The sequence below is a fragment of the Mastigoproctus giganteus genome, chromosome 4, assembly GCF_048544385.1.
Source record: "Mastigoproctus giganteus isolate SK-2022 chromosome 4, ASM4854438v1, whole genome shotgun sequence".
Taxonomy (NCBI): Eukaryota; Metazoa; Arthropoda; class Arachnida; order Uropygi; family Thelyphonidae; genus Mastigoproctus; species Mastigoproctus giganteus.
In genome coordinates this window covers 229,007,991-229,035,745 of record NC_143578.1, presented here as the reverse complement: position 1 = coordinate 229,035,745, position 27,755 = coordinate 229,007,991, and the positions used below count along the sequence as shown (strand labels likewise).

Sequence of the window (27,755 nt, the reverse complement as noted above, 5' to 3'; positions counted from 1 at the left end):
TGTCACTTCAGCCAAGGATAAAGCTGACCTGCTAGCATCCCATTTTTCTTCCAGCTCATGTATTAATGATCTTGGTAAAACACCTCCCACCATTCCTAACACGCTCCATTCAATGCCTCCTGTGGTCTTCCGTCAAAAGGATATCAGAAGGATTCTGATGAATCTTGATGCTAAGAAAGCTCCAGGTCCTGATGGTATTTCTCCACTTGTTCTCAAAACCTGTGCTCCTGAACTTACTCCTATTCTTTGCCGCCTTTTTTCACCTTCTTATTCCAAAGGTGTTTTTCCTTCTGCTTGGAAATTTGCTCATATCCAGCCAGTTCCTAAAAAGGGTGACAAATCCCTCCCATCCAATTATCGTCCCATTGCAATTACTTCTACTCTTTCTAAAGTAATGGAGAAATCAATTAACCGCCAACTCTTAAACTACCTAGAAACCTTCCGTCTGATCAATGATCGCCAGTATGGATTCCGTCAGTGTCGATCCACTGGTGATATTCTGGCTTATGTTACCCATTTATGGACTAATTCAATGGAAAGGTTCGGTGAAACACAAGTAGTTGCTCTTGACATCGCAAAGGCTTTTGATTGTGTTTGGCATAAAGGTCTTCTATACAAGCTTCCATCTTATGGTTTGCCAACTGTTTTTAGTAATTGGTTATCCAGTTTTCTCTCTGATCGCTCACTGAGGGTGATGGTAGATGGCTCTCTGTCTTCTAACTTCTCCACTAATGCCGGTGTCCCCCAAGGTTCAGTTCTTTCCCCCATTCTTTTCCTCTTGTATATCAATGACCTTCTTCCATTGACTGGAAATCCTATATATAGTTTTGCCGATGATAGCACATTGCATTCAACTTTCCAATCTTCAGGTAATTCTCCAGTGGGGCAAAAACAACTTAGTTGATTTCAACCCTTCTAAAACTCAATCTTGTCTTATACTCGCAAAAAGGATTCTTCTGCTCCTATGCTTATCTTTAGTGACACTCCGATTTCTAGGCAAAATGATATATATCTTTTGGGGATTACCCTGACTTCTAATCTCTCTTGGCACAAGCACATTACAAATATTGCTTCCTCTGCATCTAAAAAACTTGGTTTTCTCTTTCGCTCTCGGCGTTACTTTTCTCCCAATCAGCTGCTCACTCTGTATAAATCGCAAATCCGCCCTGCCATGGAATATTGTTCCCACATCTGGGGTGGTGCCCCCAAAACCTCTCTCAGGCTTCTTGATTCCATTCAGAAGAGGGCAGTTAGGTTAATTAATGATTCATCTCTAACAGAGTCTCTCCACTTGCTTTCTCATAGACGCACTGTTTCTGCTGCATGCCTCTTCTACAGATACTTCCATGGGCACTGTTCTTCTGAATTGGCTTCTATAATTCCCGCTCTCTCTTTCAAAACAGTCCGAACACGTGCCGCCACCAGCCAACATCCATTTACTGTCCAACTTCAAACCCACAGAACCAACTTTTCATCTTCCTCATTTATTCATTCAACTGCCGTTTTCTGGAACAACCTTCCTTCATACGTATTTCCTGAAAATTACAATCTACAGAAGTTCAAGTCCAATATCAACAAATATCTTCTTTCGTCTTCTCAACCTCAACCCAGGAACGGTACTAAGTACTATAGGTTATAATACCTCTCGTGTTTGGGGTTCTCATAAAAAAAAAAAAAAAAAAAAAAAAATGAGGCCTCCAGACCTGTACGCAGTACTCAAGGCGTGTCCTGACCACTGCCTTATACAGAAGGACAATCACCTCCTTCTCCCTGCTAGCAAAATTCCTATATATCATTGACAAAACCCCATGACCTGCCCTGACAGTCTGTCTGCATTGCTCAGAAAACTTCATATCTGACTGCACAATTACTCCCAGGTCTTTTTCATTTTCTACCACCTTAAGCGTAGTACCACACAGTTGGTATGTTTCTCTGGGGTTACTTCTACCCAAATGATTAGTGGAGTCCCACATGGTTCGGTGTTAGGTCCACTGTTGTTTTGTATATTTATCAATGATATTGATGTAGGTATATCAGGCTTAATATCGAAGTTTGCAGATGATACAAAGGTTGGCAGGGTTATTAATGACAGTAATGGCAGTGTACTACTGCAACAGGATCTAGATAATTTGGGCAGATGGGCTAAGAAGTGGCAACTGAAGTTTAACCTTGACAAATGCAAAGTACTGCATAACATTAGTCCATGAAGAGCAGCACCCATTGATTACCACCCTCTGTCTTCTCCCACTCAACCATCCTTTTATCCATTGTAGCAACTTACCCTTAATACCATTCTACTCCACTTTGTACAATAGTCTTCCATGCGCAACAGTGTCAAAAGCTTTCCTGAAATCCAAATATATGATATCAAAATTATTTTTTGCATCCAGTTCCTTTGTAACCACATCATATTATCCTAGCAAATTTGTCAGACAAGACTTTCCCTTAACAAACCCATGCTGTGTCTGAATAATTGCTGCAGTCTTGTCTAGATGATCCTGCAATGCATCTTTAACCAGTGACTCCATTATTTTACCTGGAACAGAAGTTATATTAACTGGTCTGTAATTACTCGTGTTACCCTTCGATCCCCCTTTGTGAATTGGGGACACATTTGCACATCTCCAGTCCATGGGAACCTCCCCTGGGTCCAAGGATGCTCTCATAATTATGGCTAAGAGTTTGCTTAGTTGCTTTGCCGCCTCCTTTAATATAACTGGATAGATCGCATCTACCCTAGATGCTTTTCTTATGTTTAACTTCAACAATTTCTCCTCCACTTTGCTTTCAGTTATTACAAAATCATAAGTATCCTGCTACAATTTGATAACCTTCTGCCATTCTCAAACCTTAATAATTCCTCATGTGTGAATCTAGATGCAAAATACTCATTCAGTTTGATTGCTATCTGAGCAGGATCATCAACACTCGAACCATCGATGTCAAGTGGACCAATCAGATTCATCCCCTTCCTTTTAGAGTTTTTATAAGTAAAGAAATCCTTGCTGTTTTTCTTAGCATCTTTTGCCAAGGATTTCTCGAAATCTGCCTTCTCCTGCCTAACCTCCTTTGTGACCTGATTACAGACTAACTTATATCTGCCATAGGCTTCTGAGTATATATGCATATAAATATATGATGCATATAAATTTATATGCATCCCATGCATTTTTCTTCTCTGTTATGAGTCTCATTAGTTCATTAGATAGCCATTTAGGCCTAAACCTTGAACAATATTTCTTAATAGGTATGAAACTTTTAGTAGTATCCACGATTAATTCCTTGAATGCTTCCCACTTAGAATTTCCTGTTGGTAACATCGTCAGTTGATCCTACTGTACAGAATTTAAAAATTGTCGGAGACCACTGCACTCATCTTTACGGAAGCAAAAACCCTTTCCTTTACCCCTGATGGTAATTAAATATTTAAGTAAATCCCACATCAGTACGCTGTGGTCACTGCCACCTAGTGGTTCCTTTTTCTGCAAATTCTTAATACACGAATGATCACTGCTGATAACCAGATCAAGAGTATTACTTTCTCTGGTTGCCTCTCGAACATGCTGCTGCAGAAAACAATCATCCAATAAATCTACAAAAGTCTGACTAGTGTGTGAGTGACCAACCCACAAGTTCCAGTCAATATCTGGGAAGTTAAAATCCCCCATTATAAGACATTCCCATTTACTAGCCCACTCTATTTCTCTGTACAATTGTTCATTGTACTCATTCGAGTCATTAGGCCTGTAACACACTCCTACTCTTATTTTTGCTTTCGCAGTGCTTATGTCACACCAAACTGACTCAACAGTGCACTGTTCATCTATATCAACTGGATGCACTTCTTTTGATTTTATGTTAATTAACAGCATAACACCTCCTCCCTTTCTATCCTTTCTGTACATATTGTACTCCCCAAATTCCAGTTCAGCATTCCTTATATCTGTGTGACACTACGTCTCTGCTATCCCAACAATATCCGCCTTTGATGTCTTGACCAACACTTCAAATTCATCAAATTTATTTACTATACTTCTAGCATTGGTATACATGCAAGCATACATGCTCCTACTCCTATTCCTAGTTACCCCAACACATCCCATATACCCACCTATTTCAGGATGACTGCCATCCGTCCCTGAAACTCCCCAACACCCCACGCTCCAGGTCGCTACTTATTCTAATAGAAGTTGTGCAAGAATCACCTTCACTTCTGCCTACGGCTACTGTTAAACTATTAGTCTTTGTATCCCCCAAGCTATCAGTTTTCCGACCCACCTAACACTGCCTCGATAGCATCAGCAAATATTCTTGCACCCTTTCTATTTAAGCGTATCCCATCCCTACAGAAGCAGTCTCTCCTGTTAACAATACAGTCCAGGCTGAAAAAAATTCTACCCCTTGAGCCTTGCACATTCTTTCCAGGGTAGAATTGATTGACAAGGCTCTCATCATATACTCCATTCTATCGTGTATGGGCAGAATTGCAGGCACTTTCAAATTCAACCCAAATTCACGGCTTTTGTTCAACAGTGACCTGTACTTGTTAAGTAATTCTGCCGGTCTCCTAATCCTAATATCATTAGTGCCAACGTGTACAACTATATCATCTTTTGTGCCCTTAAAAGATGATATCTGCTCTACAATATCATCAACCTTTGCCCCTGGCAGACATACCCTGGTCCTGTTCCACCTATCCTTTTTACAAAGCATGTTTCCCGTTTCCCTGACAATACAGTCACCAACAACTACTAGTTCCTGTGGGACCAGCGCATTCTGCCTAGGGGGTTACCACTGTATTGCGTGATGACCAAGTGCAAGCTCTGGCATTAATGTGGGCAGCTGAAAGCTTGATGGGCCCCTCAATTTAGATCTTTCGAGGGCATCCACCCCTGTCCTTCAAACTCTCATATAGGCCCATAACAACGCTGAGTTGTCACCTGATTTCCTTACTTCGCACACACACAAAGACATCCCCCATGGCAATATTATGTTCCATTCCAGAGAGTTCGGCAAATATTTCACAAGTTGCACATTTTTTTAGGCTCTGATGCATTGGAGAATCACCCCTCTCAGTTCTCCCCCAAGTCACAGCACTCCTGCCACTTTGTGCCCGTTGCTTTGCTGCTCTAGTTTGGGGCATGATACTTTAAATTAATAAAATCAATAAATTAAATTAATTAAATGTCAATACTACGCTATCTAATAGAAACAGTGAAGCGTATTACTCTATAAATTATGCGTTCATCATCATCATCAGCCATTTTCAATCCACTGCAGGATGAAGGCCTCTTCCAGCAACTTTCCAGTTCCTTCTGTTTTGAGCACTGGCCATCCATTTACTACCCACAAACTCATGAATTTCATCTATCCATCTCCGCCTTTGTCTTCCAGGTTTTCTTCTAGCTCCTCTTGGATACCATTCTGTTATTTTCTTAGTCCATCTGTCATCATGTCTTCGAGCTATGTGTCTTGCCCAAGACCATTTTAGTTCTTTAGTTTTGATAAGAATGTCCTTTACTTGAGTTTGCTGCCTAATCCATGTGTTTCTCTTCTTATCTAACAGTCTGATTCCCAATATGATTCGTTCCATTCTTCGCTGTGTAGTTCTCAGCTTCTCTTCCATTCTTTTGGTGAGTGCCCAAGTTTCACTTCCATAAGTCATGGTGGGGAGTATACATTGATTCATTATTTTACTTTTCAGACAAACTGGGATATTGCTCTTCAGTATGTGACTATATTTCCTGAATGCTATCCATACAAAATTTATTCTTCTCTTGACTTCCAGCCATTTATCATTATTACAGCTAATAACTTGTCCCAGATAAGTATATGACTCCACCTTTTTAATTACTGCTCCTTCAATCATTATTTTCCTTTTTGTGGCATACTTGTTAATCATTACTTTTGTTTTAACCATATTCATCTTTAGTCAAAAATCCTTACTAGCTGTGCATAACTGATTAAGATTTTCCTCTAATTCTTTGGGATCGTGGCTTATGACCACAATGTCATCTGCAAATCGTAAATGGTTTATGTACTCTCCGTTCACATTGACTCCTTTCTGCGACCAGTCTAATCTTCTGAAAGCTTCCTCAAGGGCAGCAGTAAACAGCTTCGGAGATATTGTATCTCCTTGTCGAACTCCTTTCTCCATTTTAAATTTCCTACTGTCTTTGTCTAGTCTAATAAAGGAGTTAGCACTCTCATATATTTTCTTCAAAATCGTAATATATGGGGTATCAATGCCTTGTCTTTCCAGTGCCCGAAACATTGCCTTATGCTGTATGGAGTCAAATTCCTTTTCATAATCCACAAATGCCAGGCATAATGGTGTTTTATATTCATTTGCTTTCTCCATTAGCTGTGATATTATGTGAAGGTGATCCATAGTTGAGAATCCTGTCCTAAAGCCAGTTTGCTCTTTCGGTTGATTCTCATCAAGTATTCTTTCTAATCTGTTAGTAATGACCCTTGTGAACAACTTGTAGATATGGGATAACAAGCTAATTGGTCTATAATTTCCAATTTCTGATTTATCTCCTTTCTTATACAGCAAAACTATGATTGCATTTTTCCTCTGCTTAGGCGTCTCCTTTTCTAATGCACTTTGTGAAGAGCCTTGCCAGTTTTTGTGTTATGTCTCTTCCTCCAAATTTTAACAACTCTACAGTAACTTCATCTTCCACCAGGGCTTTCTGATTCTTCATTTTCTTCAATGCATGTTCTACCTCATCAGGAAGAATATCAGGTATGTCGTATGTGTTGCTACTTTGCAATCCATCTTCCCCACTGCTGGCATCATTCCCCTGCTCCTTGTATAATTCTCTATAGTAGTCTTCTGCTATTTGAATTATGCCTTCTCTGCTGTTTATAAGTACACCATCGCTATTCTTCAGTTTCAGTATCATTTGTCTTTCTGTATTAATGCTCATGGCTACTGATTTAAATCCTTTATTTTCCCTTAATGCTTGCTCTACTTTTCTTGTTTTAAATTTTCTTATGTCCTCTCTGAGTCTCTTTCTAATGGCTTTGCTAACTCAGTATACTTAATTTTCTCCCTGTCAGTGTTTTTCTTGCTTTTCATTTGTCGTCTTCGGTTCATCATGACCAGTGTTTCTTGACTAATTTTTTCTTCTTTGGATTTCTTTTTCTCTATAGATTTCTTGGGCTTTATCACTTTCAAAAAGTTGTAATATTCCTCGTCGATATCTTGGTCCTGAGCAGTCTGCAGAAGCTCAAACTTGTTCTTAAGTTCCAGTACATACTGCTTTTTCTCCTCTTCTGTTATCTCAAAGACCTTTGTATTATTTACTCGAGTCAGTTTTTTCCTTTCCTTTCCTACATCTATATCAAGTGTACATCTTACCATTCTGTGATCATTTCCAACATTTACCTTATTCAGGACGGTAACATCATTCACAATATATCTTCTGTTAGTGAGGATGAAGACGATTTCATTAGTAGTTAATCCATTTGGACTCTTCCATGTCCACTTTCTGTTCACTCTTTTCTTGAAAAAAAAGTGTTCGTTACTGACAGTCCTTGAGATTCTGCAAATTCCACAAGTCTTTCACCTCTTTCATTTCCTTCACCAATTCCAAAATTTCCTATAGTTCCCCTTTCTGCGCTGTTTTGTCTTTTTCCAACCTTAGCATTGAAGTCTCCCATAATAATAGTATAGTGGGTTTTCTGCTCATCTAGAAGTCTCTCAATTTCGGTGTACATTTCTTCAACCTCTTCATCATCATGGCTCGATGTTGGTGCATAAATCATTATAATCTTTTGCTTGTACCTCTTAGAAATCTTGAGTATTAGTCTTGAAACCCTTTGTGATGTACTTTTGAATTCCAAAATGTTGTTTTTAAAATCTTTATGGACCAGAAACCCAACTCCACCTTCACTCCTTTCACTGTTTCCATTGGTGTACAGCAGGTTTCCACTGGATAAACTTATAAGTGTTTCATTTCTTCTTCTTGTTTCAGTCAAACCAATGATATTCCAATTCACATTTTCTATTCCTTTTCCAGCTGTAATATCCTGTCTTCACCGATGAGTGATCTTACGTTATAACAGGCCAAGTTCAGTTTCTGTGTATGGCAGCCTGGTCGTACCCAGAGATTCTTAGCATCCTCTGCTTCCACTCTGATCCTCTCACTGCCGTAAGAGGGAGAGTGAAAGCTGCTGGGGACTGAGGGCCATTTGTTTTGTCATGCTGTCATATGCTGGAAGGTTTGGTCTTTTCCTCTTCACTCTGACCAGGCGTCTTGAAGAGAACCACTCTACACGTTCGTTGCCACCTAAGTGACGTAACAGGGCTTACCATTGAGAAGGTGTGCATGAGTGGATTTTAGGGAGGCAGGCCAACCGGACTTCTCCTAAATCTTCTGTAATAGAGAGATATTGGATCCATCAGTGTTTTAGGCTGAGTGTCTGATAACACACAGGATACCTGTTCCCCTCTATTAGAGCTACCTAACTACCTCAATTAAAAATTGAGGTAATTAATAGATTAATTAATGACTCCTTTCTAATGGTCTCTCCACTCTGTCTCATAGACATACTGTTTCTGCTGCATGCCTTTTCTACAGATACTTCCATGGGCACTGTTCTTCTGAAATGGCTTCTATAATTCCCACCATCTCTTTCAAAACAGTCCAAACACATTCTGCCACCAGCCAACATTCATTTACTGTCCAACTTCAAACTCACAGAACCAACTTTCCATCTTCCTCACTTATTCATTCAACTGCCGTTTTCTGGAACAGCCTTCCTTAATACGCATTTCATGAAAATTATAGTGTTCAAGTCTAATGTCAACAAATATCTTCTTTCATCTTCACAACCCTACCCAAGCACGGTACTAATTACTATTGGGCTTTTCATAAAAAAAAAATATATATATATATATATAATTGTGTTGATCTAGACTCGGGCTGGTTTAGATGGAGGTCATATTGGGTGTTGTGAGTGGGGGCTACACAGGGATCAACTCCCCCATCTCTCACACGACTGATTGGCTGAAGTTCATCTGTTATTTACTGTCATCTACCTCAATATATGGCCGGGTAGTCAGGAGTGGGAGTGCAGTAGCACACGTTCCTTGAGTAGACAAGGGTTCAAGCCCCTGACTGCTAAATACAGTCGATCTGCCAACCCGCACTGGACCAGCGTGGCATATTATGGTCCATTTCTGTCAACATGAATCATTGAGGAGGCTTCCATCCTGCAGTGGATTGATAATGGCTGCAGCTTACTTTTTTTTTACCTTTTACCTCAATATGATTTGAAGCAATTTCCATAGGCCTGCCAACTGTGACACCTCCACAGCCAGGTGGGCAGAAGCAGCAGTGCGTAGCACACGCTTCTTGATTAGAACGGGATTTGAGCCTGTGACCACCAAATATGGAGGATGCGGAAAGGTCAGGGAATGACCACCGCATATCCCCGGAACAATATGGCCTTAGTTGCTAATGCTCCTAAAAACCAAATACTGTAACTGTAAATACTGTACTGCAATTTGGAGGCATGGAGATGTCACATATAACCAGGGTTGCTTATGGGGGCTGTTGTTGCGGCTATTCTGTTGAGAGGGATAAAGAAACTGTTAACCAGAAATCTCATGGGAGGATATCTGAAATTCTTGAAGGATGACAGTTGTTTGGGTCTCTTTAAAATAAATCAATGTAGGGAACCCTAGATTGTTACATCTTGATGCTATGGTAGTGCATCAAGTTTTGAGATAAATGTGGTCACTTGGGGTGGATTCCTTCTCCAGATGTCAATAACATTAATTAAAAAAATTTACATCTCAACCAACATTTAGATGCATATAATGGGGCTGGAAGTAAGGATTTTTCACTTTTTTTTTTTTTTTTTAAATCTCAATCAGAAATAATATAACCTTTTCCCCTAAACCTTCATACAGAATTTGACATGTCTCCTTATTCATATCCAACTCATCAGCCACCATTCAAAAGATGATCTCCTGCCATAAATTCCCAAAATTTTGCAATCTGTCCTCATTTTGAGAGGTTGACAGAGGCCCAAATCTTAGATCATCACAAACGTCCTCACATCTGTCTTTGAACTGCTTATATCAATCAAACATACTGGTATGTTTGATTGATATAAGTAGTTCAATGACTTAACTTTTCATCACCGTGAACAGGTGTTAACATTTCACATACCTCTGTTCCAGATTTTACCAGTTTAAAGCAAAATTTGATATTCATTCATTGCTCCATTGGAAAATTGTGACACGGAACATTTATGCTACTAATGAAACTGATTGTTACTTGCAACAACCAGTTCATTAGTAGTGTCAACCTGTCAGCCTAGTGGACAAAACCTGTAACACCATCTGTTGGATGAAGTGTGAACTACAACATATCACTTCCATTTATTTCAACCTAATTGAAAATGACTGCAATAGCAATAGTCCAGAAACTAATGCCACACCTTGTATGAAACAACTCATGAAACAATCTCAAATTAAACACTTTTATACCATGTATGAAGAATGTTATCTGCAGTCAAGCAATTAAAATAAACAAATTAAATAAAACTATGAAACTACAAAATGAAAAATGAAAACCAAAATTAACAAGCAAAAGCCAGTACTCAACTAAGGAGCAACTGAAGTGCTAGAAATAATGCCAGGAAACCCAACCTTGAACCATTCAAATGTTTGAATTTCCTGCATAGCTGCTTATTACCAGCAGAGTGAGTATATAGATACATTGGCATAAACAATGAAACCGGGTTAACCTAAAAATGTGTGCTTAAACAGGGTTAACACCCTGTAAACAACTCAAGCAAACTAAAAGACAAAATGTAATTTTACAATCAACCAGTCTAAACATAATGCAAATATGCACAATAAAACCATATTAACTCAATAAAAAGCAGGACATAAATCACACCAGATAGCCACACTCTATTAGGTAAACCTACCCTTTTTATGAAATGGAGAGTGCCTTCTTGAGGCTATCACAGACATTTTCTTAGGTATGACAAGCTGAGCTTGCTACCTGGGAGTCTTAAAACACTCATGGAACATATTCAGTCAAGTGGACCAAATTTCAGCAAAGTATGGTTGCTCTGCAACAACGAAATCCTCCATGCAAATATACAATGGTGGGACTGTTAGTAACCTTGGGTTACTAACAGTCCCACCACCATATAACTCCCGTGTGCAGGTTCTGAAATATGGTACTTAATATTACCAAAAGCAAATTCAAAATGGGAAGCATTCAAAGAACTTATCTTGGAAGCTACTAGGCTTTACATACCAACTAAGAAATATTGTTCAAGGTTTGGCCTAAGTGGATGTCAGATGAACTAATGAGACATATGGCAGAGAAGAAAAATGCATGGGATACATACAAATTAACACGTGACACAGAAGCCTATGATAGATACAAGTTGATCTGTAATCAAGTTACAAAGGAAGTTAGGCAGGCGAAGGCAGATTACGAGAAATCTTTGTCAAGGGATGCAAAGAAAAACAGCAAAGAGTTTACTTATGCAAACTCTAGAAGGAAGGGGATGAATCAGATTGGTCCACTTGATATCGACAGTGGACAACTTGGTTTGGTTTGGTTTGGGGTTTATTGGCGCATCAGCAACTGAGGCTATAATGCGCCAAATACCGGTCATATATAAAAAGTGAAACAGTGGACAACAGAGGATTGAAAAAAACATTGCTGGGTCTGATGAATCTTGGTTACTGCTGCTTCTCGCTGATGGGAGAATTAGAATAAGGCAAAAATAGTGCAAGTCCAAGATCCCATCTTGCAAGTTGTCAACAGTGCAGGCTGGTAGTGGTAGTGCAGTGTAGTGATACGAAGAATGTTTTATGGTGCACGTCAGGCTCTTTGATTGGTGCAATATTTGGATGTCACAGGTTACCTAGAAATTGTTTCCAAACAGGTACATTTTTTTATGGTTGCAGTGTATCCACATGCAAATGAGTTCTTCCAACAGGATAATGCACCATGTCACAAGGCGGACTGAACAGAATTATACAGAATTGATTCAATATAGTTGTTATTGCAGTAGCCTCTCCAGTCACAAAATCTCAATCCAATTGAGCACCTGTGAGATGAAGTGGATCAAACTCTTCAGAGTAAAAATCTGCAACAAATGTAGGAAGAAATTAAGTCAATGTGGAGGACCAGCAATCTCATGGTATGCTTCATGACACCACATTGAGTCCATGCCATGATGAATCCAGGCTGTTATGAGGGATAAAGAGGGCTCTTACTATTAGGTAGATGTACCTAATAAAATCTACTTAAATAACCAAGATTATTAAATAATAATAATAAAAATAATAATAAAGCTAAATAAGAATAGGGTACTGAAGACTGAAATGTGGGGGGGGGGGAGAATAAAAACACAAAATTATTGCAAGAAATGTGAATGTTTGTGGATTTTCACAACTGATAATCAAGTTGTTGCTGTACTTTAATAGTAAGTGTTGGTGTTGGCATTTGAATGGTAGAGAGTAGGGATTTTTACTGTTGCTTTGGGCAGCAGTTGTCTTATCTTTATAGGATCCCATGGCATTGCTTCACAAGATGAGTAGTGGCACTTGCTTATTTTGTAATTTGATTGATTACAGGTAGCAGTTTGAACTTCTAAAGTACCATTTATTACAGTCAATGGCATTTTTCATATGTGGTATAAATGTGCTTAAATTGATACATCATTAAAATATTTAAATTGATACAGCTGACTATCAATGATGCTCTTGAAATCAGAAACATGCCGTGTGGGAGATTTTCATTTTAAAAACTTTTTCAAACAAACATTCTGAGTTTGCAATATTCAATATAAAATGATCTTACCTGTACCATAACCAGGGATATCTCAAACTCTGTCTGAAATCTTCTTTTGCTTTAACAAAGCTGAAATAATAATAAAAAAAAAAAATAAGGCCAAATACTTTGACTTTTTTTCACACTTTAAAAGAAATAGTTGAACTATTAGCTAAGCTTATCTAGCCTACTCATAAGCCAAATAGATGTCTTCAGAAACTCAATAGTAAAATACACAATTAAATATCATTTTTTAAAATAATAATTCATAATAGCAATGAATACAAATGTTGCAATGCTTTAAACTGAGGGAAGGATCATAACAATACACACATACAGTGTGAAAGATGGTAAACAGTTCCCACATTCTAATCATAATGACTATGTTTCAGGTAAGCATACTTAATTATAGTTAAATGAAAAAAGAGGGGAGGATGTACTAAAGTAAAACAACATCATGACAAAACAAAGGGAGGCATGCATTAATAAAATTAAATCATAATGAAAATGGCTGAAATAATAAAGCAAAATAAACTGATGGTAATCTTAAAATCAAAAAATACTGAAAGATAAATAAGAAATCATTACAAAGGTGCTGATTAACTGTAACAGTTACTAGTAAGTTATCATTCATCATTTTCCTGGGGATGGCTATAAAGCATATATAACTTAATTACACACTTGCACTATCATAATAAAGTTCTTAAGTGTTGGAGAGCCAAAAGGAATGTTATAGGAATTTAGTAGCACTGAAGATCCCAATCATAGCCCTGATATATGTTAATGTATCCCTATTGTAGGGAACTGTTGCAAGTACACTATTTAATATGATCATAGTTTTGAGACCACAGTTATTTAATGCTGCTCTTGAAATTGTGCATGCAATTCATCCCCCCTTTTGCAAAAAAAAAAGGGAGGATGCTCCCCACAGTCATTATCACTGTACTATAATGGTTGTGATGGACTATAGACTATAGTGCTTTTAACGGTTCAGCAGCTGTTCCAAAAACAGCTGGTGAAAAGGTGGAATAATGTAAAAAAAAAAAAAAAAAAAAAAACCCTAGTAATTTATGATTAAAGGAATGTATTTTGGTTTAGTAGTACAAGTTTATATGACATTGTACTGCCATTCACAGTGAATTAACTCAGTTATTGTTATTGAAGATGGCATATTTCTCAGAAAAAATAGATTGCTTGGAATTCTACAGCATACTGAAGAGAAAATTTTTACGCACACCTTTCAGAAAAATAAAAATGCTCTCTTATTTAACAAACGATCTTCCAGAAATCAATTATTTCTAAATTTAGAACCAGAAAATGGGAGAACCAGTGACATTTAATTTATTTGCTATACAGGCATGCACAATACCATGTTAACAATTAGCCAGACAATATTTCAAATTTTCATGAAAAATCCCATATGATCTAAGCCAAGCAGAAAACTTCAACTTTTCTTAAGATTTCCAATTTTCATTAGATTACCTAATTTATCAATTCAGGAAAATTTATAACATATTACATAAATTATGAAAGAATTGCCTCCTTTAATTTAAAAAAAAAAAAGAATTAAGGAGAATATGTTGAGAGCAAAAATTCTGCAATCAATAAAATTAATATTTCCCCTGCTGATAATGAAAAACAGTCGGGCAGCTATAATTTAAATCTGAGGATAAAATGTTAATTCAATGCAATATACCAACAGGTACATATAAGAATAACACTATCAATAATATAAAATAGTTTTTTGGCACTTACCTAATCATTTCTGTACCAATAACAGATGCTCTCCGTAATGGTGGTAGCTCTTCATCAATTGATGATGACGGAGTAACAAGGCTTTGGCTACGTGAATGGAAATCATTTGTAGCAGTACCTGTATGCACTGGTGGAATGTTAACAAACTGAGATGAAATGTAATTATCTTCACTATCAGACAAATCTGTTAACATTTCAAGAATTGTACACTTTGTTTCAAAATATGAAAACTCTGCTTTCTCTTCAGATTTCTGAACACTCTGAGGAAACTTATCCCCAGTTACTGGCTCTTGTTCTGAAGTTCCTTGTGTTTGTACTTCATGTGAGACTGCATTTTCAAATTGTACAGAATCTGCTTTAGTAAGTGGATTTTTTTCCACTTCCTGCTTATCACCAATATCCTTCCCTTTTTCTTCTTGATCATCTCCAGCAAACTGAGCGGGTGGTCTAGGGAAGAACAAAGTTCCTTGGCAAATAAGACTTGTAAGACAACTATCCTGTGTGAATTTTACAGTGGAGACACTTTTAGTTGTGGAAGTGCAGGAAGGTGTAGAAATCAGAGTGCTTGTGGTAGTTGCAACTGTATCACATGAGGTGGTAGTAGAAGTGGCAACAGTAGGAGTAGTAGCAGCAACAGTAGTAGTAACAATAGAATTGCTAACTGAACTCTTGAGTTCACTTTCTACTTTAACTTTAAGGAAACTTTCATCTAGCTCTTTTTCTTTAGCAGGAGGATCTCTAAACTGAACAGGAGGAGATGGAGGGCATATTTCTTCATATATGTGACTTTCAACAGACGGATCACTAACATTATCTGCAGAAATGTCATCATTTCCTGTTGGCACTAAAGGTGGAAGTGGATCAACTTTTCGAGAATGCACAGTTTTAGCATTTGAATGAACTAATTTAAAATTTTTTTCATCTAAATTCTTTGGAGGACTACCACTAATATCTTGAATTTTCATTGGAAATACACTAGGTTGAATTTTGCTATCTAAAGAGCCACTTACAAATACTTCATCATAAGGATCTTTCCATATTTCTTCAGATTTATGTATCTGTTTTCTGTGAGTTTCTATATCAACCGGTAAACTTCCTATTCTATGTTTAGATGACAAGGAACTTCTTCCTCTATGAATTTCTTCTATCAGTACTTTGTTACTACTATCTGAAGTGCTAAGTTTAGAAAGAGGAGAGTGGGAATGTTTTCTTAAACTGCTACTTCTCCTCCTTTCTGGTGAATCATATGCTGGACTAGGAGGTACACAAGACTGCCTAAAATCAGAAGATGCCCATTCTAGCTCAGAGCTAGCAAAACGTCCTCTTGGAGGAGGTGGTGGAGGTGGTATGATTCCGGATGTTAAATCTGGCATTGACTCACTGTTACATAAAGTCCTACCCTCCCCATATAGAGTACTTACAACAGATAACGTGCTCTGAGAATGGCGAATACCATTTTCTAGTGGAAAAGCTGATTTTGAAGTTCTTGGGATACTACCATTCATACTTCTAGTGGCATCTAATTTTTTAACACCTAAAAGAACAACAGAACTGGGTCCATGACTAAAATGTGGCTTTTTAAACTGACGAAGAAAATTTACTGTCCGTGACCTGAGTTTAATCTTTGAGCGAACGGTTATTTTATGATTTGTTCTGGAAGAAATTGTTCCTGTTGACACATTATAATCTCCTCTTTCAAATTCTACATCTGCTTTGAAATTATTTAGAAGCTTATCCTTAACAGAAGCTTTCCTCACAGAGGTAATCTGTTTTGTAGACACTGATGATGATGATGATGATGAGGAAGAAAGTGATTCAGGGCCCCATGAAAATGCAGAGGGACTTGTAGGTGTAGCAGAAATATCTGGAGATCTGGATTTCTGGCCTAAGGATCCTTGTGAACTTCTCCTTTCTGAATTTAGCATGGCATCAATGCTTTCATCCATAAGAAAACTGACATCACATAGACTTATTGTAGATTCTAAAAAATATAAATAAAAAATAAAAGACATATTTAACTAAAACTACATATTACATAGCAATATAAATAATATTTTGTAATCAACATATCTCAGGTGAATAGGAATTCTAATATGAAAAAGGAAAAAAATCTGGCAAAGGTAAAGAAAGCCAATAAGTTACAAAAATTAGTTTCCTGATACGGCACTCTAGCGCTGTTTGCTCAGTAAACAGACGGTAGGTGTTATCGGACTGGACCAAAGTCGAGAACGATATATTGATTGACAGGTAGGCGGGGCAAACAATGTGCAGATTGGTGTGCGAACACAACACACAATAACATCCGGTTTGTATCATTTTAGTAGCATTCAGAAGCACTAATGGTAATGTGCTCTAATGAACGCCTTCCATAAGGGTGAAAAAAGGTCAGGTTACCTCCACTTGAATCCCATGGGAACTTGAATCCCTCACGAAGTGGAGGGGTAGCCTAACTTTTTTTTTTTTCTTTACAATCACAGTCATATTTAGAAATACATTCATAAAAAAATAAATTTTTAATGACTGTATTTTTATTTTTTGTTCAATAATATGCCCTAATGGTGAAAAAAGGTCAGGTTATCTCCACTTGAATCCCCTCCCGAAATGGAGGGGGTAACCAAACCTTTTTTCTTTAGAATCATGTGGACTAGCGCATAAATTGTTTATTAACAAAATATTTTTTTATTACTGTACTTTTATTTTTAAAGACACTAATGTAGATACACACGTATCATAACGTCAATCAACAGCTATTCACTATATACATTAATAACCTAAATTAACAGTATAGTAAAAACACTCATAAACTTCAAAAATCTGCTTTTAATAATGAAAAAAAAAAACATAATGAAGAACATAAAAATGAACAGAACGAAACTTTTATTAATTTAGTTTTCATCAAAAAATCGACCAATGTTTTATTTTCCTTACAAATTTCTTCCATCTTTAAAAGATTCATCTCTACTATTACCTGTTTACCGTTCATTATAAAACTATTATGCACTGTTCTTCACTCATAATTACATTATAATGGCAACCAATGACTACACAGTAGCTTGTCTTCTGTTGCACCCATACCAATCATTTCATCGTTTGCCACGCCTACCTGTCAATTAATAAATCCTTCTCGATTTCGGCTCCAGACCGATAACACCTACCGTCTGTTCACCGAGCGAGCAGCGCTAGAGTCCGGTGTCAGGAAACTAATTTTCCACGTAAGTTACCAAACGTTTCTCGTCCTTCTCGTGTTGGCTTTCTTTACCTTAGCCAAAAATTAAAGTAATTTTATTTAACCGAAGTGATCTATCACCAGCCAGGTTTAACCTCATCTAGAAAATTCAACTTCACCCAGGCTGTTTACATCAGCATTTTAAACTGTTCATGGATATATTAAACATACCCTTATAATGTTAAGGAAGGATCATATTCTAATATTGTTAGTTATAAGTTTATTTACTTATACATATTACCATATAACATACAGAAATTCAACTCCAATACTGTCAAGTTTCTTTTTGCTTTTCAGCCTTTAGTGACAAAGAAGGTGTCATGGAATTTTCCATAGGGGCATGGAGTCATCAAAATTGAAAAATGAAAATACATTAAAGAAACATCTTTAAAAAACTTACATTTTAAATCCATACTACTTCTCCCACTCCGAACACAAATGCAAATAGTCAAAAAACAAGCAAGCAATAGCCAATGCCATAACCAAAAGAGAAAACTGTTACCCTTTAACAAAGAGTATGTTTCCAAAGTTTAAGATCTTGCATGATGAATTAATTATTCAAGATGGATGTGAATATCACATATCATTATGAAGGAAGTGACAGTACAAGGTTTAAAAAAAAAAAAAAAAAAACAACCTGAAGTAGAAATAACCGTCTTATTTCTAGATGCTGCTCTGAATTTAATTAATTTCCCAATAGACAGCTATGAGATTTTAGATGTGTCTACCCCTTTTCAGTATCTCTCACTTTGTGAGTTAAAAATGTAACTTGGTGGGGTGTCTGACCCCCTACTAATGAGGTGTCAATACACACACTTACTAAAGCAGCCATAGGGAATGGCAAGAGGGGTACTGAGTTATAAACAAATGGCATTCTCTCTCTCCCCCTCTAAGAAAAGTGCTGTTTATGTGTCCTATAAAAAACTGAACAGAGTAAGGTTATTTATTCTGATTGCCTCAGAACAAACTCAATGCTACTATGGATGAGAGGGCATTTGTCTTTCCTTCTGCTAACTTATTCACCTGAGGGACCCACATCTGGTGAGTAAGGGCTAGGCACATCCAGGGTCCTGAGCTGGATATCATCATCATTCTTCCCTTTCTTGGTGATTCCCTTTTACTTTTGACTCTCTCTCAGGGTAACTCAGAAATTTTTTGGCTGGTGCAGCATAAGTCTCAGGCTTCCTTGCACCATACAACTAATAGTAATACAGGTCGACCATCATTAATCCGGCTACCGGTAATCCGGTTCCACCGCTAATTTGGACATAATTTCCACAAACGTAATTTCAAATTTCCTAGGTCAGCACACTGACCTGCCACTACTGTTTTGGTGGTTGGTTGCAGCATCAGCTGTTGGTGCAAACTTGTGAACATCGGCAAGCCATTTCCACTTGTTTTTCTGCATTTATTATTATAACCTGCTCACATTTAGCCCCAGCCATGGTTCCAATGCATAAAGGAAGTGCCTCTCGTGGTGTAAAGCGTGAACATTGTACATTGTCCTTAATTAAGAGATAAAGTTGAACTTCTGAAAAAACTCGACAGCAGTGTGTCTGTGAGAAGTTTAACTCTGCTTAATTGTAAATTCCAGCAATTTCTCTCAGTTCCTCTTATCTTAGTAATTTTCTTTTAGCCATTCCTTTTTAGATTTTTTTTTACAACACATTTATACAAACTTGCGGAAAAAACACAACACAATATGATGGATAACACAGCGTGCTAATGAACTTGTTTTCACAAAATATCTAACAATACTGACAAACTTACTGAGATGTTTGAGAGTTTATTTTATTGTAATTAGTTTTATTGCAGCGCTCGGCGTGCGTGCAATAAACTAATCACAAACGACCTTCATATGTATGCCGTAATAGCATTACACGTATGTGGCCGACACTGCTTCTCCAGAAATAAAGTAACCAACATGTGGCCACGTTGGCCACATATATGTGACATAAAAAAAAAGACTTTTTTTTTTTAATATATTTTAAGCAAAAAAACGACAACACTGACATTACAATATATATTTTAGAATTGCTAATCAAATTATTTCCTAAATATTTTTTGGCCCCTGGGGATTTTTTTCTTAAACTAGTTTGGCAGTCAACGTATTAAAGGTAGAAGGAGGTGGTGGTTAGCTGTTGGATAAAATGTATGTGTTAAAATAACCACTGGTGATCCAGCACCCCACAGGTCCCAACGCTGCCGGATTAGTAATGGTCGACCTGTAGTAATAGAGGCATGTGATGCAAGAAAGCAAGCATATGAGCTCATGTAGCATCAGCCAAAAAAAAAAAAAAAAAAATTTCACACAACCTCTTCCTCTAAAAGTTTGTCCGGTTCCTCCTTGAATTTATTTAAGCTTTCAACTTCCACAACGACAGATGGAAGTTTGTTCCAGCAATTAACTACCCGCTGGACAAAGGCATATTTCTGCACATCTATTCTACAAATGTCTTTCCTCAATTCGAATTTATGCTCCCTTAGGTTTGTGTATATTATTAATAATAATAATAATAATAATAACAATATACATAACTTGATGAAAGTCCCATGAATTTAATTAGTGACACTGTTGTATTAAATTTTGTAATGGTTAATCAAATAGAATTATTTCTCTTTACTTATATTATTTTAACTACTGTCATCCCATTTTCTGAACTAATTAATTTCATAGTCACAACATTTATAATATACTCTGCAGCTACCATCTCACTGAAGTATATTAACTTTATTTTTTCCAATAAGCTGACATAAACTGGACACAAAGAAATTTGTTTTACTCTGTTCAGAGTGTCAAACTTATACCATACAATGATTGTACAGCCAAATACTGAAGCCCGTCACCACAAAATACGGAGGATGCGGAAAGGTCAGGAATGACCACCGCATATTCACGGAGCAATATGGCCTTAGTTGCTAATGCTCCTAAAAACCAAATAACAAACAAACAAACAAACAAATACTGAAAGGAAACCATCAATGCTGTCAAGATGAAACTTTAGTATGAAATTCTGCTCATTTATAGATCATATATCATGTTAAGTAATAATCTTATGCAAAATTTTTGCTGCCAAAACCAACCTCAAATATGGGGTATAGGAGGCCAAATTTGAATTTTTGTCTGTGGAATACTATGAAGCTACGATTGTAATAATGGCTATTAAAAGAGAGATCCGAAGAATGGGGATGACTGTGCCTGAATCTCAAGTAGAAGGGTAAAGGAAAGTGATAAACTGATTGCACAATTTGAAATGATAAAAAAAAAGATTACTACAAGAGGTTGTACTATTCACTACAACTTCTTTCAGTCAACTCATGTTTATATCTCTGTTATAATAAAGTATATATAATCCTGATGTTCTTAACCTTTGGAATAGTAATCAACCGGTGCAATACCACCACTTTGCTTATTGGAGGCTTGAAGGGGTGGAACCCAAGTTTAGTCTCAAGGGCTAAGTTCCGGTCAGCACTTCCCCATCTCTTCCACCATGCAGTATGATTGCTGTCTTCTAAGGTTATGATGCACACCATGGCGAGATCCAAACTTCCTTACATTTCAAGGGTACAGCTCTAAAACAGTGTTTGTAGACCAGCCACTAGTTAGTACACCACACTGAACCTATTGGTAACTCTCTAGGAGAGTTCCAGATCAGCTAGTGTATAATCGTGCTACTTCTACTCTGCCAGATAGTGACTGAAAGAAGTCCAAGTAGTGTGTATGCAGTGGGCATTCTCGAGGCCATGTTATGTCACTGATCTGGGTATATTCTTACCATGCGTATGCCATATCCAAAATTTCATTACTTCATACAGCATGCCCCTCCCAACACACTTTTTCTTACCACTGAATACACCATAAATTGTCAAACTAATAGAGCAAGCTTATCTGCAAAAAGATCTAAACCTCGTAAACACTTCTTAGTTAATTCCACAAATTTACGTGGTCTCGGTTCTAATCTCAACGATTTCCACTTACAGTCTGCCAAACCCCATATACTTTTTCTAACAAAATCTCAGTTATCGGTTGATTCATGCTCATCTCAGTTGCCCAAATTATTCGCTGTATGATCCTTTCGCCTCAAATGCGGTACTTGTGCATATATCCATTCCAATATACCTGTCAGGGACTTGGTAATTTGGAATCTCCTCTTTTCGATCTTCTCTGGCTTAAAATCTCTCTACCTCATTCTGTCAAATTCATCTGTTGTCTCTACCATTCTTCCAACACCACTAATCACTAGAAGCTCTTTTATTTCCTCTCTTTGCAAATTGACTTTCTCCAGTCCAACTTTCCTAACAGTGAGGTAATTTTCTCTGATGATTTTAATGTTCACAACTCCGGCTCACTTGCATATTCTAGTCACACCGACCCAGCTGGTCGAGATGCTGAGGCTTTTGCAATTACTAATGAACTCACAAAGATTGTTCATTTACCTACCAGAATACCGGAAAATCCTAACTATAGAGTCAACACGCTTGATCTTTTTCTCACAAACAACCCTTCTAAGTACAGGGTCAAAGTAAATGGTCCTTTAGGCACCTCAGATCACAAACTTGTGATTGTATCATTATCTCATGGCTGTTCCCAACCTTGTGTTGTTTGGCATTACAATAATGAAAATAGGATGACCTGCAAGATTTCTTTTCTTCTTTTCCTTGGTCAGATTACTGTTTCAAAACTTCTGATGTCAACGTTTGCTCAGATCGTGTCACTGAAATTATTCTTGTAGGAATGGAATCATTATTCCACGCTCCAGGTTAAAATCTCACACTTTATCTACTCCCTGGTTTTCCAATAAATGTGCTAAGGCTGAGTGTAGAAGAGAAGAGTGTAGCATATCATAATTGGCTTGTTTCCAATTCTTCAGTTTCATTTTCTGCCAACACCAAAGCTATAAATGAAGTCTTGTCTAGATGATCCTGCAGTGCTTCTTTAACCAGTGCCTCCATTAATTTTCCTGGAACAACAACAAGTTAAACTCACAAGTCTATAATTACTTGTGTCAGCCTTTGATCCTCCTTTGTGAATTGGGGTTACATTTGCACATCTCCAGTCTATAGGTACCTCCCCTGAGTCCAAGGAAGCTCACATAATTATGGCTAAGGATTGGCTTACTTCCTTTGTTGCCTCCTTTAATATAACTGGATAGATCCCATCCAACACAGGTGCCTTTCTAGTGTTTATCTTCAACAATTTCTCCTCCACTTTACTCTCAGTTATTACAAGATTATCTAGCTTACTGCCAGAGTTCAATACACCTCTGGTATTCCCCTTCCTGAATAACTCCTCATGTATGAATGTAGATGCAAAATACTTGTTTAGTTTGTTAGCCACTTGAGCAGGATCCTCAACTGTTGAACCATCAATATCCAGTGGACCAATGTGATTCATCCCCTTTCTTCTAGAGTTTACATAAGTAAAGAACTCTTTGCTGTTTTTCTTTGCATCCTTTGTCAAAGATTTCTCATAATCTGCCTTCGCCTGCCTAACCTCCTTTGTGACTTGGTTACAGACCAGCTTATATCTATCATAGGCTTCTGTGTCACGTGTTAATTTATATGTATCCCAAGCATTTTTTTTCTCTGCCATGTGTCTCATTAGTTCATCTGACATCCATTTAGGCCTAAACCTTGAATATTTCTTAGTTGGTATGTAAAGCCTAGTAGCTTCTAAGATAAGTCCTTTGAATGCTTCCCATTTTGAATTTGCTGTTGGTAACATCATCAGTTGGTCCCACTGTATAGAATTTAAATACTGTCTCAGTCCATCGTAGTCGCCTTTACGAAAGCAATAACCCTTCCCTTTACCTCTGATGGTAGTTACCTCTTTGAGTAAATCCCACTTCAGCACACTGTGATCACTGCCACCTAGTGGTTCCTTTATCTGCAGATTCTTAATGCACAAAGAATCACTACTGATAATCAAATAAAGTATATTACTCCCTCTAGTTGTCTCCCGAACATGCTGATGTAGAAAACAATCATCCAATAAATCCACAAAAGTCTTGCTAGGGTGTGAGTGACCAACCCAAAAATTCCAGTCAATATCTGGGAAATTAAAGTCCCCCACTATAAGACTCTCTGATTTACTGGCCCACTCTATTTCCCTGTACATTTTCTTATTATACTCATCAGAGTCATTAGCTTATGTCACACCAAACTGACTCGACACTAAGCCAGACGACATCACTGTCCAGCGATGTCGACTGGCTTCACTTCCTTGGATTTTATGTGTTTCTTAACTAATAGCATAACCTCTCCTCCCTTCCTATCCTGTCTGTAGACATTGTACTCCCCAAATTCCAGTTCTGCATTCCTTATATCTGTGTGACACCACGTCTCTGATATCCCTACAATATCCGACTTTGATGCTTTGAGCAATACCTCAAATTCATCAAATTTATTTACCAAACTCCTAGCATTGGTGTACACGCAAGTATACATGCGCCTGTTCCTATTCTTAGCTACCCTAACACAACCCATGTGTTTTTGTACTGCAATGACTCCCAGCAGTCTCTGAAACATCCTGCATCTTGTTTTCCAGGCTGCTGCTCATTCCAATAGAAGCAGTGCAAGAATCAATTTCCCCTCTGCCAGAGGCTACTGTTAATGTATTAGTCTTTGTATCCCCCCCCCAAGCTAGCCTGTTCCTATTCTTAGCTACCCTAACACAACCCATGTGTTTTTTGTACTGCAATGACTCCCAGCAGTCTCTGAAACATCCTGCATCTTGTTTTCCAGGCTGCTGCTCATTCCAATAGAAGCAGTGCAAGAATCACTTTCACCTCTGCCAGTGGCTACTGGCAATGTATTAGTCTTTGTATCCCCCCCCAAGCTAGCAGTTTTCCGACCCACCTAACACTGCCTCGATAGCATCAGTAAATATTCTTGCACTATTTAAGTGTATCCCATCCCTGTAGAAGCAGTCTCTCCTGTTAACAAGTACAAACAAGGCAGAAAAAAATTCTACCCCTCGACCCTCGCACAATCTTTCCAGGGCCGAATTGATCGACAAGGCTCTCATCATATACTCCCTCCTATCGTGTCTGAGCAGAATTGCAGATACTTTCAAATTCAACCCTAATTCATGGCTTTTTTTCAACACTGATGTGTACTTGTTAAGTAATTCTGCTGGTCTCCTACTCTTAATATCATTTAGTGCCAACGTGTACAACAATATCACCTTTTGTGCCCTTAAAAGGTGATATCTACTCTACAACGTCATGAACCTATGCCTCTGGCAGACATACCCTGGTCCTGTTCCATCTATCCTTTTTACAAAGCATGTTCCCCGTTTCCCTGATAACAGAGTCACCAACAACTACTAGTTCCTGTGGGCCCAGCGCATTTTGCCTTGGGGGTTGCCGTTGTGTTGAGTGATGACCAAGTGCAAGATCTGGCGTTGATGTGGGCAGCTGAAAGCTTTATGGGCCCCTCAATTTAGATACTTCGAGGGCATCCACCATGTCCTTCAACCTCTTATATAGGCCCATAACAACGCTGAGTTGTCACCTGATTTTGTTACACTCCTTGCATCGTGCATACACAAAGGCATCCCCCATGGCAATATCATGTCCCGTACCCGATTGCTCCACAAACATCATGCAAGCAGTGCATTTTGATAAATCTTGATACTAAGAAGCTCTAGGTCTGCTGGTATTTCTGCACTTGTTCTCAAAACATTTGTTCCTGAACTTACTCCTGTTCTTTGCTACCTTTTTTCACTTTCTTATTACAAAGGTTGGAAATTTGGAAAATCTTCTGCTTGGAAATTTGCTCATATTCAGTCAGTTCCTAAAAAGGGTAACAAATCCCTCACATCCAATTATTGTCCCGTTGCATTTACTTCTATACTGTCTAAAGTAATGGAGAAATCAATTAACCGCCAACTCTTAAATTATCTAGAAACCTTCTGTCTGATCAACGATTGCCAGTATGGATTTTGTCGGTGTCGATCCACTGGTGATATTCTGGCTTATGTTACCCGTTTACAGACAAATTCAGTGGAAAAGTTCGGAGAAACACAAGCAGTTGCTCTTGACATCTCAAAGGCTTTCGATAGTGTTTGGCACAAAGGTCTTCTAAACAAGCTTACATCTTATGGTCTGCCAACTATCTTTTGTGATTGGTTATCCAGTTTTCGCTCTGACCGCTCACTGAGGGTGATGGTAGATGGCTCTCTGTCTTTAACTTCTCCACTAATACTGGTGACACCCAAGGTTCAGTTCTTTCCCCCCACTCTTTTCCTCTTGTATATTAATGACCTTCTTCCATTGAGTGGAAATCCTATCCACAGTTTTGCTGATGATAGCACATTGCATTTCACTTTTTAGTTTAAGAAGCCTCACCCTGCTCAATCAGCTTCAACTTCTCAAATATCCTCTACCAATTCTTTAAATGCCGATCTCCAGGTAATTCTCCAGTCGAGCAACTTAGTTGATTTCAATCCTTCTAAAACTCAGTCCTGTCTTATATCTCGCAAAAAGGATTCTTCTGCTCTTATGCTTATCTTTGGTGACACTCCGATTTCTAGGCAAGATAATATATCTCTTTTTGGGATTACCCTGACTTCTAATGTCTCTTGGCAAAAGCACATTACAAATATTGCTTCCTCTGCATTTAAAAAACTTGGTTTTCTCTTTCACAATCGGCGTTATTTTTCTTCCAAACAGCTGTTCATCACTCTGCACAAATCACAAACCTGTTCTACCATGGAGTATTGTTCCCATATCTGTGGCGGTGCCCCCAAAACCTCTCTCAGGCTTCTAGATTCCATTCAGAAGAGGGCAGTTAGGTTAATTAATGACTCATCTCTAACAGAGTCTCTCCACTCTCTGTCCCATAGATGTACTGTTTCTGCTGCATGCCTTTTCTAGAGATATTTCCATGGACTGTTGTTGTTGTTTGTTTGTTTGTTTGTTTTATGGCCCATTAGCATCTAAGGCTATAATGCACCAAGTCAAAAAGATGTAGAATATAAAATTTAAATTATTTGTATATTATTTTAAAAGAATATACGATCTAAAACGTTCATGTAGCATAAAATGATAAAAATATTTTAGATTGAATTATTTAGATTAATAAGTCGTAAAAACTTAAAAATTGCTGACATTTTGTCATTGTCGGATAAAACCTGTCTGAGTGTATAAGGTTCAGACAGATGGCTAAAACATAAATGGCAGTCATTATAAAAGGACAGACATTCAATTAAAATATGACGGACTGTTAAAATGGTGTCACAATTTCTACACATAGGACGATCGTCTGCCCTCAGCAGATAGCAATGTGTCAAGTGACAATGTCCGATGCGGAGCCGAGATAGAACAACTTCCTCTTTTCGGTTCCTGTGCAGACTAGACTGCCAATGTTCAATTACAGGCTTAATCTCATATAACTTGTAGTCTGTCCATGCCAAGAGTTTTGCCATTGGGATATCAGTTTCTTTCGAATTACTTGCCTGTAGTCTGTATAGGGGACTGACAGGCAAGAGTTAAAGAGGTTCGCTGATTTGGCTGCAGAGTCTGCCAAATCATTTCCTGAGATCCCAATGTGGCCTGGGATCCAGCAGAAACGAACATCAAATTTGAATTCTGCTAGGGAATGCAGCTTCTGCTGTATCCGGGTCAGGACAGGATGAGGGTTGAACCTCATCGATGATAAAGCCTGCAATGAACTCAGAGAATCGGTATATATAATATATTTTTTGTGGTGGGTGGTTTGTATACAATCTAAGGCTAGCTCAACCGCATGCAGCTCTGCAGTGAACACACTGCATTCGTTGGAGATCTGCTCAGATACCGTGTCTGGGAAAATAGCTGCAGATCCGACAGACATATCTGACCTCGAGCCATCTGCGTAGATGGGCAAGAAGTCAGCATGTTCCGAGCGCTCAGCTAAAAAGGGCTGCAGGTAGACGTTGGAAGATGTATTGCTCTTTCTCCAGTTGT

General features: G+C 38.0%; 1 protein-coding gene across 1 annotated transcript in view; it reads right to left on the bottom strand.

Moving 5' to 3' along the window:
• The window catches only part of LOC150087465 (protein FAM135A), a 331,998-nt gene that overhangs the window by 116,497 nt on the left and 187,746 nt on the right, over positions 1-27,755 (bottom strand). Inside the window, exons 12-13 of the mRNA XM_090372497.1 lie at positions 14,580-16,560; positions 12,855-12,914 (exon numbers count right to left, since the gene is read on the bottom strand). Of these exons, the coding sequence (XP_090228623.1) occupies positions 12,855-12,914; positions 14,580-16,560 (2,041 nt within the window). The remainder of the gene's footprint in view (positions 1-12,854; positions 12,915-14,579; positions 16,561-27,755) is intronic.